General features: G+C 45.1%; 5 protein-coding genes across 5 annotated transcripts; 4 read left to right on the top strand and 1 right to left on the bottom strand.

Moving 5' to 3' along the window:
* Nucleotides 1-162: 162 nt before the first annotated feature.
* On the bottom strand, nucleotides 163-3,204 carry JR316_0002319 (ATP-dependent RNA helicase DBP10; the record flags this gene model as incomplete). The annotated part of the gene is made up of 5 exons (XM_047888113.1): nucleotides 163-796; nucleotides 852-943; nucleotides 996-2,367; nucleotides 2,428-2,848; nucleotides 2,907-3,204. The coding sequence occupies 5 exons, from the start codon at nucleotides 3,202-3,204 to the stop codon at nucleotides 163-165; spliced, it is 2,817 nt and encodes a 938-aa protein (XP_047753036.1).
* A 2,662-nt stretch (nucleotides 3,205-5,866) lies between these two features.
* JR316_0002318 (uncharacterized protein) lies at nucleotides 5,867-7,372 on the top strand (the record flags this gene model as incomplete). Its single annotated transcript, XM_047888112.1, has 6 exons — nucleotides 5,867-6,668; nucleotides 6,724-6,762; nucleotides 6,809-6,861; nucleotides 6,915-7,090; nucleotides 7,154-7,172; nucleotides 7,229-7,372. The coding sequence occupies 6 exons, from the start codon at nucleotides 5,867-5,869 to the stop codon at nucleotides 7,370-7,372; spliced, it is 1,233 nt and encodes a 410-aa protein (XP_047753035.1).
* A 938-nt stretch (nucleotides 7,373-8,310) lies between these two features.
* On the top strand, nucleotides 8,311-10,099 carry JR316_0002317 (Putative DNA-3-methyladenine glycosylase YfjP; the record flags this gene model as incomplete). The annotated part of the gene is made up of 7 exons (XM_047888111.1): nucleotides 8,311-8,703; nucleotides 9,066-9,129; nucleotides 9,189-9,301; nucleotides 9,386-9,473; nucleotides 9,527-9,872; nucleotides 9,922-9,989; nucleotides 10,047-10,099. The coding sequence occupies 7 exons, from the start codon at nucleotides 8,311-8,313 to the stop codon at nucleotides 10,097-10,099; spliced, it is 1,125 nt and encodes a 374-aa protein (XP_047753034.1).
* Nucleotides 10,100-10,638: 539 nt separating this feature from the next.
* Nucleotides 10,639-12,120, top strand: JR316_0002316 (PAS domain-containing serine/threonine-protein kinase; the record flags this gene model as incomplete). Its single annotated transcript, XM_047888110.1, has 3 exons — nucleotides 10,639-11,166; nucleotides 11,222-11,695; nucleotides 11,749-12,120. The coding sequence occupies 3 exons, from the start codon at nucleotides 10,639-10,641 to the stop codon at nucleotides 12,118-12,120; spliced, it is 1,374 nt and encodes a 457-aa protein (XP_047753033.1).
* A 480-nt stretch (nucleotides 12,121-12,600) lies between these two features.
* JR316_0002315 (NADH-ubiquinone oxidoreductase subunit) lies at nucleotides 12,601-13,567 on the top strand (the record flags this gene model as incomplete). Its single annotated transcript, XM_047888109.1, is given in 7 exon segments — nucleotides 12,601-12,625; nucleotides 12,680-12,937; nucleotides 12,990-13,061; nucleotides 13,113-13,292; nucleotides 13,346-13,426; nucleotides 13,483-13,545; nucleotides 13,557-13,567. 7 exon segments carry the CDS (start codon nucleotides 12,601-12,603, stop codon nucleotides 13,565-13,567), a joined length of 690 nt encoding a protein of 229 aa, XP_047753032.1.
* Between the last annotated feature and the right edge of the window lie 337 nt (nucleotides 13,568-13,904).

Genomic DNA, 13,904 nt, shown 5'->3' with positions numbered 1-13,904 from the left:
TCAATGTGTTAATTACCTGCCATGGGTAGGTAATCTGGATACACATAATTATTACATGTAATCTAGTACACAATAGCAAACACAATTTTACTGGCATGGCAGGCAATTGCGGCGAAGCCGCCTTTTCGAGTGTGAAGTGAATGTAGAAATGCAATTCTTGCTTTAATGCCGGCCCTTTCCTTTCTTCCTTCCTGCCTTCGATGGGCGTGCATTCTTCGCCTTGCGCCTTTCCATGATCTTCCGATCTTTTCTGATCTGTTCCGCCGTCTTCAGTTCGGTCTTGACGCGCCCGTATGTCTTACCAGTAGATCCACGGCGACCTCCCAACCTGTTACCAGAGGTGTGTTGTGAAGCCATGCTTCCAGATGACTCTGCATTTTCGCTCTTCTTCTTCAATTGACGGATCTTGCGGTCATAATCAGTGTTCTGCTTATTGAGAGGTTTGGCCTCGATGATCTTGTGATGTTTGAAGCGACGGCCTCCAGGTCCTGAAGCCTTATTTGTGGAAGACAAATTTTCCACCTCTCCTATTCTAGGCAAGCTCACTCGGCTCTTGTTTTTCCATTCGTCAAACCGCCCGCTACGGAACGTCGCTGGAAGACGAGTACCGTTTTCCGTGCGCACCATTTTAACGTTATCGGCACCAGCACCATCTCCTTGGATGAACTTCTTCTTCTTTTTATCCCATGTCTGATAATTGCTACTCCTTTCTGCCTTCCCCTCGTCATTGGTGAGATCAAACGCAACTTTGGACGCTTGCCTGATGAACGAGGACGCCCCATCGGTCAAAGAATAACTGAGACAAATGATTATAAGGATTTTATACAAGGTTATTTCTTATACGTGCTTACCCCTTCTCTGTGTTTGCATCCTTTTGGTAATGTGATAAATAGAAATCCTCGTCGCGAAAACATCTCTTAGCATCTCCGGAACCAAAAACGGCCTGCGGGAGAGCTTAAAACTGTATACATGCACAATAAGAGAGTGAAACTTACCACAATGTCGCTTTCATCTGCCATTTCTACATTTTGCGTGGGAATGGGCCCTTCATCCTCTGGTCCTTGTTCCAATATTGAGGCATTCACGATCCTTCGCTGGTTAGATTTTTCCAGCGCCTTCCTTCGCTCTTTCATCAAAGCCGCATTTTCACTGCCACCTTTTGATGTTACCTCAAATACTGTCTCTGAGGGGCTGAACGAGTTGACAAGGTTGAGCAAGCTTTTTCTCGTATCCTCCAGCTGTCGCTTTTCATCAGCCCCGGGACCTCGTAACAGCACAGGGTGTATACCAGAGTGCGATCCAGCCAACAACCATTTTGGGTCTTTAATAATTTCCTTCGCGCGTTTATAACTCTGTGGACTAGCTTGTCCTTTGCTGCGTTCGTACATTGTATGACCACGTTTCATAACTTCGCGAAGAACAGGCAAAGAATGTACGGCAGTGTCAAGAGAACGGATATATTCGACATCTTCGTCAATTTTTTCCCTCTGGAAATTTCCTAAAACGAGAGATTCGGTGTAAACATGTTCGCCCTGTTCATTTACGTCGTTGATCAATGGTCTTCCTAGGAACAGTTGAAGGTCTAGCAGGTACGGTAGTTCGGTATTGGTCACAAATGACCATGCCCAACCTTGGCGACCTGCGCGAGCAGTTCTTCCAACGCGGTGAACGAAAACTCTCGCTCCTTGAGGGAAGTCGTAGTTCACGACATTTTCAAGGACTGGGATATCGATACCACGAGCGGCAACGTCTGTAACCACGAGAATGCTCGTAACGCCGCGACGGAATTGGTCCATTTGGAAGGTACGAGCTGCCTGGTCGAGAGAACCGTAGATATGCGATACAGAATAACCCGCAGCAGTCAATAAATTCAAGAGGTATTCGACGTGGTGCTTAGTAGCGGTAAATATTAGAGTTTGATGAGGAGAGGTGAATTGTTCCGCGTGTTTGCGTTTACGATTTGTTAAGTTAGGGTCGTCGTCAAGTGTTTTGACATGGGTAGAGCCGAACGGTACTTTGATTATGTCGCGGAGAAGTGATAGTAGACATGCATCTTTTTCAGCTTGTTTAACAGAGAAAAAGGCCATTTTCAGGTCTGGGCTGATCTTGCTTTCGGAATCTAACCTCACTAATTTGGGATCTTGCAGACCGGCTTTCGCGAACTCGACAAGTGATTTAGGCAAAGTCGCAGAAAAGAGAATAGTTTGTCGCGTCGTAGGTAAGCGGCCAAGAATTTCATTTAACGCGACTTGAAAACCCATTTCGAACAAACGATCGGCCTCATCAAATACAACGCACTCCACGGCTTTGAGATCTAGGTCCATCTCGACAATGAGATGGAGTAGGCGCCCAGGTGTGGCAATAATGCTAGAATAAACATTTGTTTCTAATGAGCTAGGAAATTGTATAGAAATATAAGGAACTTACATATCAGGATTGCTCGTAATCATCTCGAATTGTTCGTCAAGGTTCTCGCCTCCGACAACCAGACCCCAGCGTAAACTTTCTCCCTTCTTGGAATCTTCGTTGGCTTTGTCCCCAGCATGTTCACCTCTGCCAGTCTGAAACCCTCTGGTCAGTTCTTTCCCAACTCTCAGGACTTGCAGTGCCAATTCACGAGTTGGAAGCAAGATGAGACCTCTGGCACCAAATGATGTGGAGTGACGGCCCCCCAGTCTGTTCACAAGAGGAATCATATAGGCTAGAGACTTTCCTGAACCAGTACGCGCCATGCCGACAAGATCCCGAGGAGGATTGGCCAATAGTGCCGGAATAGAGAGACGCTGTATCGGCGTTGGAGTACGATACCCCTGCAAAGTTAATGACCGTAGAAGCGATGGGTGCAAACCTGCATTCAATGAATATATCAGAAATGTCATTGGAAGCGACAACAGGAACGGACTGACCCATGCTTTGGAAGCTACCGCCGCCCACTTCGCCTTTTGCAAGATTAGATTTGCCTTTGGATTTTTTCATGACCGCGGTTCCTTCTTTCATGGACCTTTTAGCAATTGAAGCCTGGAGGAAGCTGGACAGGTCGTCATCGTCTGTGTTGTCAGTCAGCTTGGGGCGTTTGCCCGTCAAAGCAGACGAAATGTCGACATCGGCTCCCACTGAAAATCCTACTGTTGAGTACGAAGAAGATGATGATGATGAATAGCCATTTCCTTCTTCCTCTAAGTGTTTGCGTTTAGGTATCGGCATTGACGGTAGTAAATTAGATGATAGCAAGATGCACAGAAAAATGGATAATTAGCATGAGTTAGCATGGAGATTTACAAATTCTGCTTACATAAACAAACTTTTAGATTAACCAGCTTCGACAAACGTGTGCAAGTAGAGTGCAAGTAGTTGTTCTAAAATATACTAATTGCAATGTGTACTTAGGTTGAAGTTATTTATTTTTCTGATGGCGTTTAACGCCAATCCATGAACGTGAACACTATATGAATCTGAACCCTTCTGGTTGAAATTCGAGTTGGCAATTATGTATAAAATACTCTGATTCCCAAAAAATGGCAGAATCGTCACGGTCAGCGCATCCAAATCATAACCAAATCATCTTCCCGAATGTCATATAATTTCTTCATCTTATGCTTGAAGTTTACTATTCCAAAATGGTATGTCGCTATGGGTATGTCATTGTGCTTGTTTCAGTGCGTTGTGGACTGGTGTCTGTTCTGCGAGGGCTTCTCACAGTGGTCTGGGAAGTGATGTTTTCCGAGTCGGTGCGGTGGTGCGGAGTAAAGGATGATTGGGAGCTCGGATATCGGTTTACTCTTTGGGTAATTATATGGCTTGGAGACCCTTCTTGAGCAATGAAGAAATTCTTCAACTCCCAAATTGACCGGATAAATAGGCACAGCCATAGAATCAAAGAACCGACAGCATATATCGACCCCCACACACGAAACGCTCTTGAATCAAATGCAAAAGCAATTTGAATCGTCAAATTGGCATAAACTGTCTGTAAAGAAGTGGCGTTATAATTGAAGTGCGATCTGAATGAAAATAGATAGACAAACGTTGGGAAACACCAACCCCCAAAATGAAATTCTATATGGTATCGCGGAATTTTTTAAACCGGTATATACGGCTAGCAATGCGTAGAGCAGCCACATCGTTGCGATAGACCAAAGGAGGAATGCTGAACATGAGCAAATAATTTCTACGACGATGCCGACGGAAGTTTCGCGTGTCCCGAGTTTTATGAATTGACTACTGTCAGAGAGTGGCGGGAACAAAGTCCTAAAATTTTGGCCGGCCAGGAGTATGGCATACCCCGATTGACCGGTAGGTCCCAAAGGAAGAAAAACGGAAAGCAACGACGCGCCAGGGGGGAGACCGTGTATTATAAGCCTTAGTAGGTATATAGTTAAGACCATTAGAGCGAATGTTAGGCCCACGATGACCAGGAACATACTGACAACAACCGTTTTTAGAGCGTATGTTGCAGAGTACTGGGTCAAAGCATGGCCGACAACCCCCCCAGAGGAAGCTGCGACAATCAAAGTTACTATTGGAAGTAGCCATGTTGCAGACATGTTTTCGAGGGTATGTTTTTGGTATACAAACCTGTATTTTGAGGGGTCTGTCATTATTAAGCATTCGACAGAGGGGTAATTGTACGTACATAGCGTTGACACCAAACCAACAACAGATTAATGAGACGACGACATCTAACCACCACATAGACCAAATAAAGTAAAGAAATCTTTTGCCACCAACATGATAGTGCGCGTGGATGACTTGGACGGCGACATTGATGAGAGTAGTGGCAGCCATTGGAAAACATCCCGCAAATAAACTGGTCACTGGATTTCGAACGAGAGATTTCCACCTATCCGGATAGCATAGATATTTACTGATCAAAAGGATTGTGAAAAACACGTAGAGCGATAAATTCAGAAAAAACACGATTGTGCTGAGGATGAGCATTGCGCTAGAGCCATGACCATAAGGAAATGCAGCAAAAAGTCCACTGATTCCTCCAGTGCCTAGGGGAAAAGTACAGCTCACCATTGGATTAACCATAACTAAACAAATGAATTGTCCACATACCCATCGTGATTGCAAAGAGTGCAGGTGAAGCCCTCCTTGATAGCCCGGATGAGCAACTGAACTTTTTGTTGATCCTAACTGCATGGCTTACTTTGTCAATACCGCTGGAATATCGCGCAATTTTGGCTTGAAATTATTAGAGCTTTTGAGTGACATGATGTGTGGGCAAGACGATCGCACTCTTTGAGTCTGTCGAATGACTCACAGTGTTAAAATGTAATTTAAAAATTAAGAGGCTAAAATTAGCCTAAATAAGCTAACTGCGAGCCGAACTGAATAAGGAAAATGAAAGCCTAGAAGGCCGCATCGTGATGTCATGATATCATATATATATACACATATTTCACGTGCGTTTCTTCGGCGGTATTTCCTGATATGGTATTCTATCGAGTCGAGCCGAGAAACGACAGATGGGAAGGCAGTCACTCCTCACGTATAGCTATCACCATTGTAATCGAAACTGGACCATCCTTCTTTCCAAGACTGCTATATATGTCAGCCTGAACGATTCAGATTGCGGTCTTATCCTTTATAAGGCCACCACTTGGTTGGGGAGCTTTACCATTCCCAAGAGTCAAACGACATCCAACCGACCGCAGAGCGCACGATAACTTCCGCTCTTCACAAATGTAAGATCTTCCCATCATCTCTGATTACATATGCTAACCTTCAACAGTAAATGGGTGTTTTTAACTACTTTTCTTATTCAGCTACCAAACGGGCAGAGGACCGAGAAGGAAGTCTTGTTGTAGTGGGGCACACTTTGGCTGTTAGCGATGGTTTTTCAGCTTCACCACATGATAACATGGCATCCACTCAAGAAAAAGCATCAACATTCAGTAAAACTAGTCAGGCCAATGCTGTTGGATTCAAGGCAACTAGTGGCGCAGTCAAAGTCTATATCAGGCGTTTCTCGATCCGCTCTTTTGTTCGCAAGCAGCCGACGCCTGTCCTTTCTCCTCCTGTTGAACAAGATGAAAGAAACAGATATTTCTCAGCGGGATCCATAATTAAGCAAAAGGCGCATATTTCCAAAGACGATAAACGGGCGCGTAGGTCCGCTCTAGCTGTTCGGTCTCTCATCATTGGTCCGACCATCGCAGAACCCAGGTTGACGACTGCATTGGCGAAACCTCAGTTGAACCAGATAAAGTCTCATCTTATGAAGCCTGGTTTAGCAAATAAGATTATTGCACACCTCCGTCGACTTCCTGCCATGCATGAACCTTCGGAAACCATCGCGTTCGCTTTCAATACACCAATTCATGCCGTGTGCTTGGAACACTCAGATCACGAAGAACACCTTTTACATTTTGCAAAACTCTCACAACCCGATAGGCCTCGCGCGCTTCTCGATGCCAATTTGTCGATGGTTACTGTCGCGTCTGCGCCAATCGATGCACTTGCAAACATGTTCAACGATATGCACGTAATCAATTTGATCACTTCGCCTGATTTAGGATTAGGTCAACCAGGAGATGGAAATGGATTACTAGCAGGAGCATTGCCTACAGCAGAGACTGTCATGGAAGGAATGAAGCAGATCACCCCACAATTGATGGCTTTGGGTTATGCTACTGGGAAGGCATTCACTCCCGATCATTCAGGTGCAACTTTGATCAAATTTCATGCCTCCGTACTATATGCTCACATCTCTCCTAGGAATACACCCTCCTACGGATCGAATTTCTGTCTTGACATGTAAGTGCCGGTCATGCCATTTGAAACTTTCATTAAACCGTTTTAGATTGGTGGGGATTAGAAATTATATTACCACCTCCTTCATTGCAGTTTCTTGATGTATGTGCTTCTTTCCCGCTTGAATTCTTCGTTAGTTGATTGATGTTGGCCAGAACGCACAATCCATATCTGGAGCCGTTATCAACTTCCTAACTGCCTTGTCACTTATCAATAATGGCGTACGGGAGATTCTGCCTTTTGTTCGATATATAGCCCAATTCATAGATTTTGAATTCGATGCAATTCGGAAAAAAGACGAAGGGCGAGGGGTGGTGTGTGCAGCTACGTGGTATGTGGGATCTACACTGTACGGGTAAATATTTTCAATTTAACTATATGCGTTTTTATCAAGGATAATGCCTGCTGCAATGGTGAACATAATATCGATATTGTTTCTGATCAAATGCTTACTGTATCATGATACCAGGTTCCTCGTCCGTGGGACTTTCCGGATCCTCCAAATCAAAATAAATCACAAGAACCAGCAGCACAATCCGCGAAGAAGGTGACTCCGTCGACACCTATCTACTCTATCGTTGATATTGCTGCGTCTCCTCAAGCAAACAAATAAACGTGTTTTTGGTATGGGTCACCTCATGACAACATTAACAACTCGCTGTTACCCACAGCAGTAGCAGACTTATGACAATTACGATTGATTTCCGACCATTTATCACGCGTTTATATTTACAAAGACAATCAATGATTCTTGATCAATTGCACTTATTGTGAGTAGTCATTATAACAATCGGATTTCTGGTAGGTTTATCAATACGCGCGATTGAGCCAGGCTTCGAAGAGAATTATGATTGAAAGACTAGCAGAAATAAGGAAACCCACCGATGTAATCGATCATATTGTATACCCTGAGGAAAGATAATAAGTAAAACATTGTTGGAAATCGTGGCAGCAAATCCCATAGAAAAATTGTGTATTTAACATGTTTGGCATATTGTTCGATTTGTATGTGGTTCATGATTATTTTAAAAACCTAATTTATTCTCCGTTGTGGAGGACCATATGTCAGAGAGTAGTGTATCTACAGAAAGAGGGTGGCGCGAAAGCACCATGTGCAACAGTCTTTCATGACAACAACGATATACTCTGCTAAAGAGTCAGGGTAGGGAACAGTCAGAGGGACAACTCCTGGGCATAGTATCATGAGGGCTGGTAAATCTTAAAAGACTTACTCCCATTGCTGAATGAATTGGTTGATAATTGACGCTACTTTCAATTACTGATGATCAGCCATCAAAACGAATCAGTGGTCAAACCGAACGTCTGGTCAATGATAGTAGTACTCTGCATCACATCACGAGTCATTAATCATTCGATTTGTAAGATGACTTGTGCAGGGGCGTATTAGACATACCTAGAAATTTAACTCTTTGCACCCACCACAATCTAACTTCTGCGTCCTCCAGCTTTATCCAACATTTTGCGAATATAAAGATTATTGGTGTCATTCGGAACCCGGCTATCTATCACCTCCTGCACCGAACATCCATCATGCCCATCATTAGACGCTCATCTACGCGCTTAGCAAGTAAACTTACAGCGCGCGACGTTAGTGTTCAACCTATGCCTTCAGGTGATACAGTAGACACGAAGAATACACGCAATCTTAAAGCAAGGCCAAGAAATGCAACTTATCGCCCAGATGCTCTGCGCGAAGAGCTGGAAAGCACTGCAAATTTACCAGAGATTGGTCAGAAAGTCTCCCCAGCCCTTCCTATTGTCCCAAAACCAAGTTCTGAAGAAGAAGAAGAAGAAGTGGTGTTTGTCCCAGCCGTGCTATCATTTGATCTGGAAGAAGCGAAGCGCCACCTCATTCAAATTGACCAACGCTTTGAAGAACTATTTACCAAGATGAAATGCAAGCCGTTCGAACATCTTGAACAGGTTCATCCGTTTCGGTAGGGGTTGTCGGTCTATGGTACTGTGTCTAGATCGCAACGACTGAAGCTAACGCAAAATTTGATTCAGTGCCCTTGTTATATCCATTCTGTGAGCATAGCTACCCGCGTTCAGGCCGCTATCTTTCAATCCTATCGCTCTTACTAATTGGTCTCAGAGGACAACAGATTTCATGGCTTGCCGCCCGTTCGATTACCCATAGATTTATTAGGTTGTATTATCCTTCTCTGCCGGAGAAACTTTCCGATGAAGAGTACGTGTACTTTTGATTTTGATGAGACCATCAATTATTCATTTAACACCATTGAAGAGGCAAAAAAATTACATGTTTCCCAACTCCTCGCCAGGTAGCAAACACCGACGTATCCATTCTCAGAACTGCTGGTCTGAGTGCTCGAAAAGCAGAATATAGTACGTTTAAGATAAGTTCCCCCATTCACCAGACGTTAATTGCGCAATTCCATATGTAGTTCGTGACCTTGCCGTGAGGTTTGCGGACGGCCGCCTCTCCACTCGGAAACTCTTAGAAGCAAATGATGATGAACTCGCGGAGATGCTGATCGAAGTCAGGGGGATTGGACGGGTAAGACAACTTCAGTTCAAGGCAACCACAAACTCACTACATACATTACGAATTCAAGTGGACCGGTACCGCTAATCCATTCAGTATCCGTCAACGAAGACGCTAACCCTGTTGATCGCAGTTGACATGTTTGCCATCTTCTCACTTCGACGCCCCGACATTCTCCCAGTGGGTGAGACAGATGTTTTCGCAGAGTAACCTCACACCAAAGTCTGAATCTCCCAGGTGACCTTGGAGTGCAAAGAGGGGTGGTCCGGTGGTTTCTGTCCCTCCATTCACCTGCGCATACCTATACACTGTCCCCTGAGAAATTGGGCGGTACTGGTACTGCAACGAAGAAAAACAAGGGGAAAAAGGGAAAGGCCCGGATAGCGGCCAATGAGGAGGAAAACACTGCCTCTACCGTCCCGGGTGTATCTTATGAGGCAGAAGACCTACCCTCCATACCGCCAGCTTTTACACCATCCATTAAAAAGACGCTGAACAAAGTGGGAGGAGCAGTTGTTCCTCTGCCAAGTGGAATGGACGTTGAGGTTTTAAAAGCGAGATTGGACCCAAAGAACAAAATCAAGTAAGTTAATCTAGTAAGGCGTGTATAACAATGCTAAATTGAAGTGTAGAGGCGCGTTTGTAACTCCACAGGAGATGGCAGACTTGACGGCATGCTGGAGACCATACAGAAGCATTGGTGAGATACGGAATGATCTGGCTGAACAACAGACAACTGATAGGCCGTGGCCGATAGCTGTGTATTATATGTGGTCGCTGGCCGACGTATTGGACCTAGGTAGTGGATGATGATGAAAGAGTTGAAAAATATTTGCCGTGGCGGTGGCGAATGGGTCTCGGTGGGCACTGGGGCATATTTAGCAAGATACCGTAGCCGTAGCCGGCGGGCTGTATAGAAAGTGAAAATTGAGTAAAGTGACCGAGATACATCCGTGCCCGAAATAGAAGGGACGGTGTTCCTAAAGTAGGTCGATTCCGAAACCCCGTTCCGCTGATCGTTGTTTTGAATTCACAGGGCTGGCATGTGCCCTGCTCCGCCCATACACGATTCAAGTCCCTGTTTTCTTTTTTTTTCTTTTTCTGTTAGACTGCTAGATTGTCTCTGCTTAGATTCTTAGATACCTCGGCTCGCCGTGTTTCACTTTTCCTCCATGTTTCTTCAAAACCACGCTCCAGACTCTTCGAGGCTTCCTTCCACTACCCTCTCCTTGCTGGCATCCCAACCCTCCACTCGCCAACGCAGTATCACCTGTGGTGTTATCTCAAACAACTCTACTCGCCAATCTTATTCCAGTACAAGGCAACGTGTTCAGTCGGATCGCTTCTGCATGGCCTCATTCTCTCGTACCCCGCAATCCGCTAAAACTTTGCCGCCTACTCCGCCAATGCTGGAGCAACATTTGGAATTGAAAGCAGGGTCTTTCTTTTCTTCGTGTCCAGACACTGTCCAGAATGATTTGTCCTACATCGGTATAGAAGAAAATCGATTGGGACTTCACCTGGGTCATGCGATCCACGAAATCCCGCCTCTTGTCGTTTACAACACAGATGCTTGTGTTTATTCCCCCCAGTTTCCTCCAGGTCATTGTCTCAACACCGCCTTTGCGCAGAAATATCAACTGGAGGATGAACTCGGTTCGGGCGGGTACGGTTTTGTCATGACAGCATATCATCGCATTGAGGGTGATGAGGTCGCTGTCAAGTTCATCATCAAAGACAAGGTTCCTGAACATGCATGGACAGAAGATCCTATTTCCGGGAGAATACCAACGGAGGTCTTGATACTCACCCATATCAGCCATCCGAACATTGTCAAGTGTTTAGCCGTCTTTGAAGATGACCGCTTTTATTACTTGGTGCTTTTTCTTCTTATTCTTCTTTCATGGGTCATTCACTGATGTCTATGATCAGGTTCAGGAACTGCATGGTTCTCCTTGGCACAAGGATCATAAATTAGACGCCCAACCTCCCTGTTATTACTTCGCATCTCATTCATCCTCTTCAATGCCTACACCGTCTTTGTCACCATCATCCTCACATTCCTCATTACCAGCCTCTGAACCAAACACTCCTCCACATGTGTTTGCCTCCCTCCATCCAGAGAATGAACACGATCGTCCTCATGTTTCCAATGGTGCCGCGATTCCGAAGCTTCTTCATTCCCAACTTGCAATTATCCAGGACAGCAGTCGGCCAGAGTTTACCCGTCGACCCTCCCACGACCTTTTTGAATGTATTGAACAGTCAGAGCACAAAAAATTAAATGAGGCTCAAGCTCGTTTTGTTTTTTCCCAAGTTGTTGATGCTGTTCAGTATCTTCATGATCACAACATTGTACATCGGGATATAAAGGATGAAAACTTGGTCATCGATAAAAATTTGAAGGTATGTTTAACTTGACTTCCATTCATCTCTTTCAGTGCTCATCTCATTTTCAGGTTAAACTTATCGATTTTGGCAGTGCGGTCGCGTTCGACCCGGTTAAACCACGCCCTTTTTATCAGACCTTCTGCGGAACAGCGGCATACGCGTCATCAGAAATCCTTCTAAAGAAGGAATACCAGGCTGCTCCCGCTGAAATATGGACATTGGGAATTTTATTGTCGTACCTCCTTGCCGGTGTATCTCCTTTCCCCACTGCTCGTGACGCCGCCGATGGTCGCATCTTTCTTTCTGAGAAAGTGGTAGGTAAAATACCGGACAAGGCAATGGATCTAATGCGTCGATGCCTTGACCCAAACCCCACAAGCCGTGCCGATATCTCTGAAATCAAAGCCCACGCCTGGTTACGGCCACCTTCGTTTGTCTAAGATCAAGATCAGGATCCAACTTTTCTACAGTCATTACATTAACTATCTCTTTCTTCATTCAATCTTTCGATTTTTCCAGCATTTTTCGTCATTTCGGAACTATTTTTTCAGACGTATCGTGCATTTTTCGCCATTTTTTACCCTTTCCTTTCGTATCGTTCGTTGTTAAAGCATTTTGTAATGTATACTATAGCACACTATCAGTCTCAGATCTGTAACACAATTTGAACCGACTATTTATTGAATATCATATTCTTGCTGGATGGACATACAACCGCCTAACAACATTGGTGTAACCAGTGAGTAGGAGAATCAGAAATGGCATGGGGAGATGTGAAAACGGAGTGCTCAGTGCCCCCGCGAGCCCCCGTGGTGGCGTAGTTGAGACCTCACACGTGACTGAGAACCAATCGTTAAGATCGGGTTTCCTTAAAGCACAACGGCGACCCCGACGTACCCATCCCCATCACCTCTTCCGTCATGTCCCTCATCCTCAAATTTGCAGGTTAGTTTGGCCTAATGGATTTTGTTGTAAATGACCTCTCAATTATACCTTTAGCTCCAAACGTTGCTCGTCGAGCTGCCTTGTCGTCCCAGGTGGGCGTGATGGGTTCGTATTTTACGAATTTCGCCGCACGACATACATTTCACCGAACTCGTCATTTAGCCAATCATTCCTTCCATACTTCGAGGAGTTTGAAGCAAGCCGAACAGAAGCAGACCTCTGTTGCTGCTGAAGCTAGCAGGGAACCCGCGCCCAGATTGGCACAACAGGGTTCTATGCAACTTAGTTTGGAGACCCCTCAGAATAAAGCCGGTATGTTATATTGTGCGGACCGTACAAAGACCTTGTTCTCATTGATAGGCAGAATATGTGCTGTCGACTTTGGATAAAGTGACTAACTGGGCCAGGCAGGGTTCTATGTGGCCCATGACTTTCGGTGCGTCCTCGCACATCTCAACGTTCCATACCTAGACATTTCAATCTCTAGGTCTGGCCTGCTGTGCCGTGGAGATGATGCATATGGCTGCTGCCCGTTACGATCAAGATAGATTGGGTGTTGTTTTCCGTGCCAGCCCCAGACAGAGCGATATTATGATTGTTGCCGGAACTCTCACCAACAAAATGGCACCGGCTCTGCGAAAGGTTTACGATCAAATGCCAGAGCCTCGTATGTTCACATTTGTGCTCCCTTTAGGTATATGCACTAATAGCGCTTTATAGGTTGGGTTATTTCCATGGGTTCATGTGCTAATGGCGGTGGTTATTACCACTATTCGTATTCAGTCGTTCGTGGATGCGACCGTAGGTTTCTTCCTGCAAATTTAGGCAGTTGCTTGTGAAAATTAACATTGGCATAGGTATCGTCCCTGTCGATATCTACGTTCCCGGGTGTCCTCCAACCGCAGAAGCGCTCCTATATGGTATGCTTCAGTTACAACGTAAAATGAGGAGAAGTCGGAAGGGAGTACTCTGGTAAGTCGGCACAACAACGAATAAACATCAAGCACCTTACATGACAATTAATCCAGGTATCGTAAGTAAATGTCGAGCGTTGGATGACGGGTTATATACATGATTGTTGTTGAAACTGCTAGCGTTCCTTCCATAAGTTTGTTTACCTATGAAGGTTTCACCTGCTGCAACGTTTAATATAAGTAGTCATCAGCGGCATTTGCCGAGAGTCAAGGAATCACACTTGACTGAATGAGTATAATTCACAGCCTTGGCTTCATTCCAGCCAACAACGGCGAGACAACCAGCTGCTCGTTGGCGTCGTGCA

Source organism: Psilocybe cubensis, chromosome 2 (assembly GCF_017499595.1).
Source record: "Psilocybe cubensis strain MGC-MH-2018 chromosome 2, whole genome shotgun sequence".
In the NCBI taxonomy this organism is placed as follows: Eukaryota; Fungi; Basidiomycota; class Agaricomycetes; order Agaricales; family Agrocybaceae; genus Psilocybe; species Psilocybe cubensis.
The sequence above is the reverse complement of the archived record's forward strand: the minus strand, read 5'-3'. Positions and strand labels throughout refer to the sequence as shown.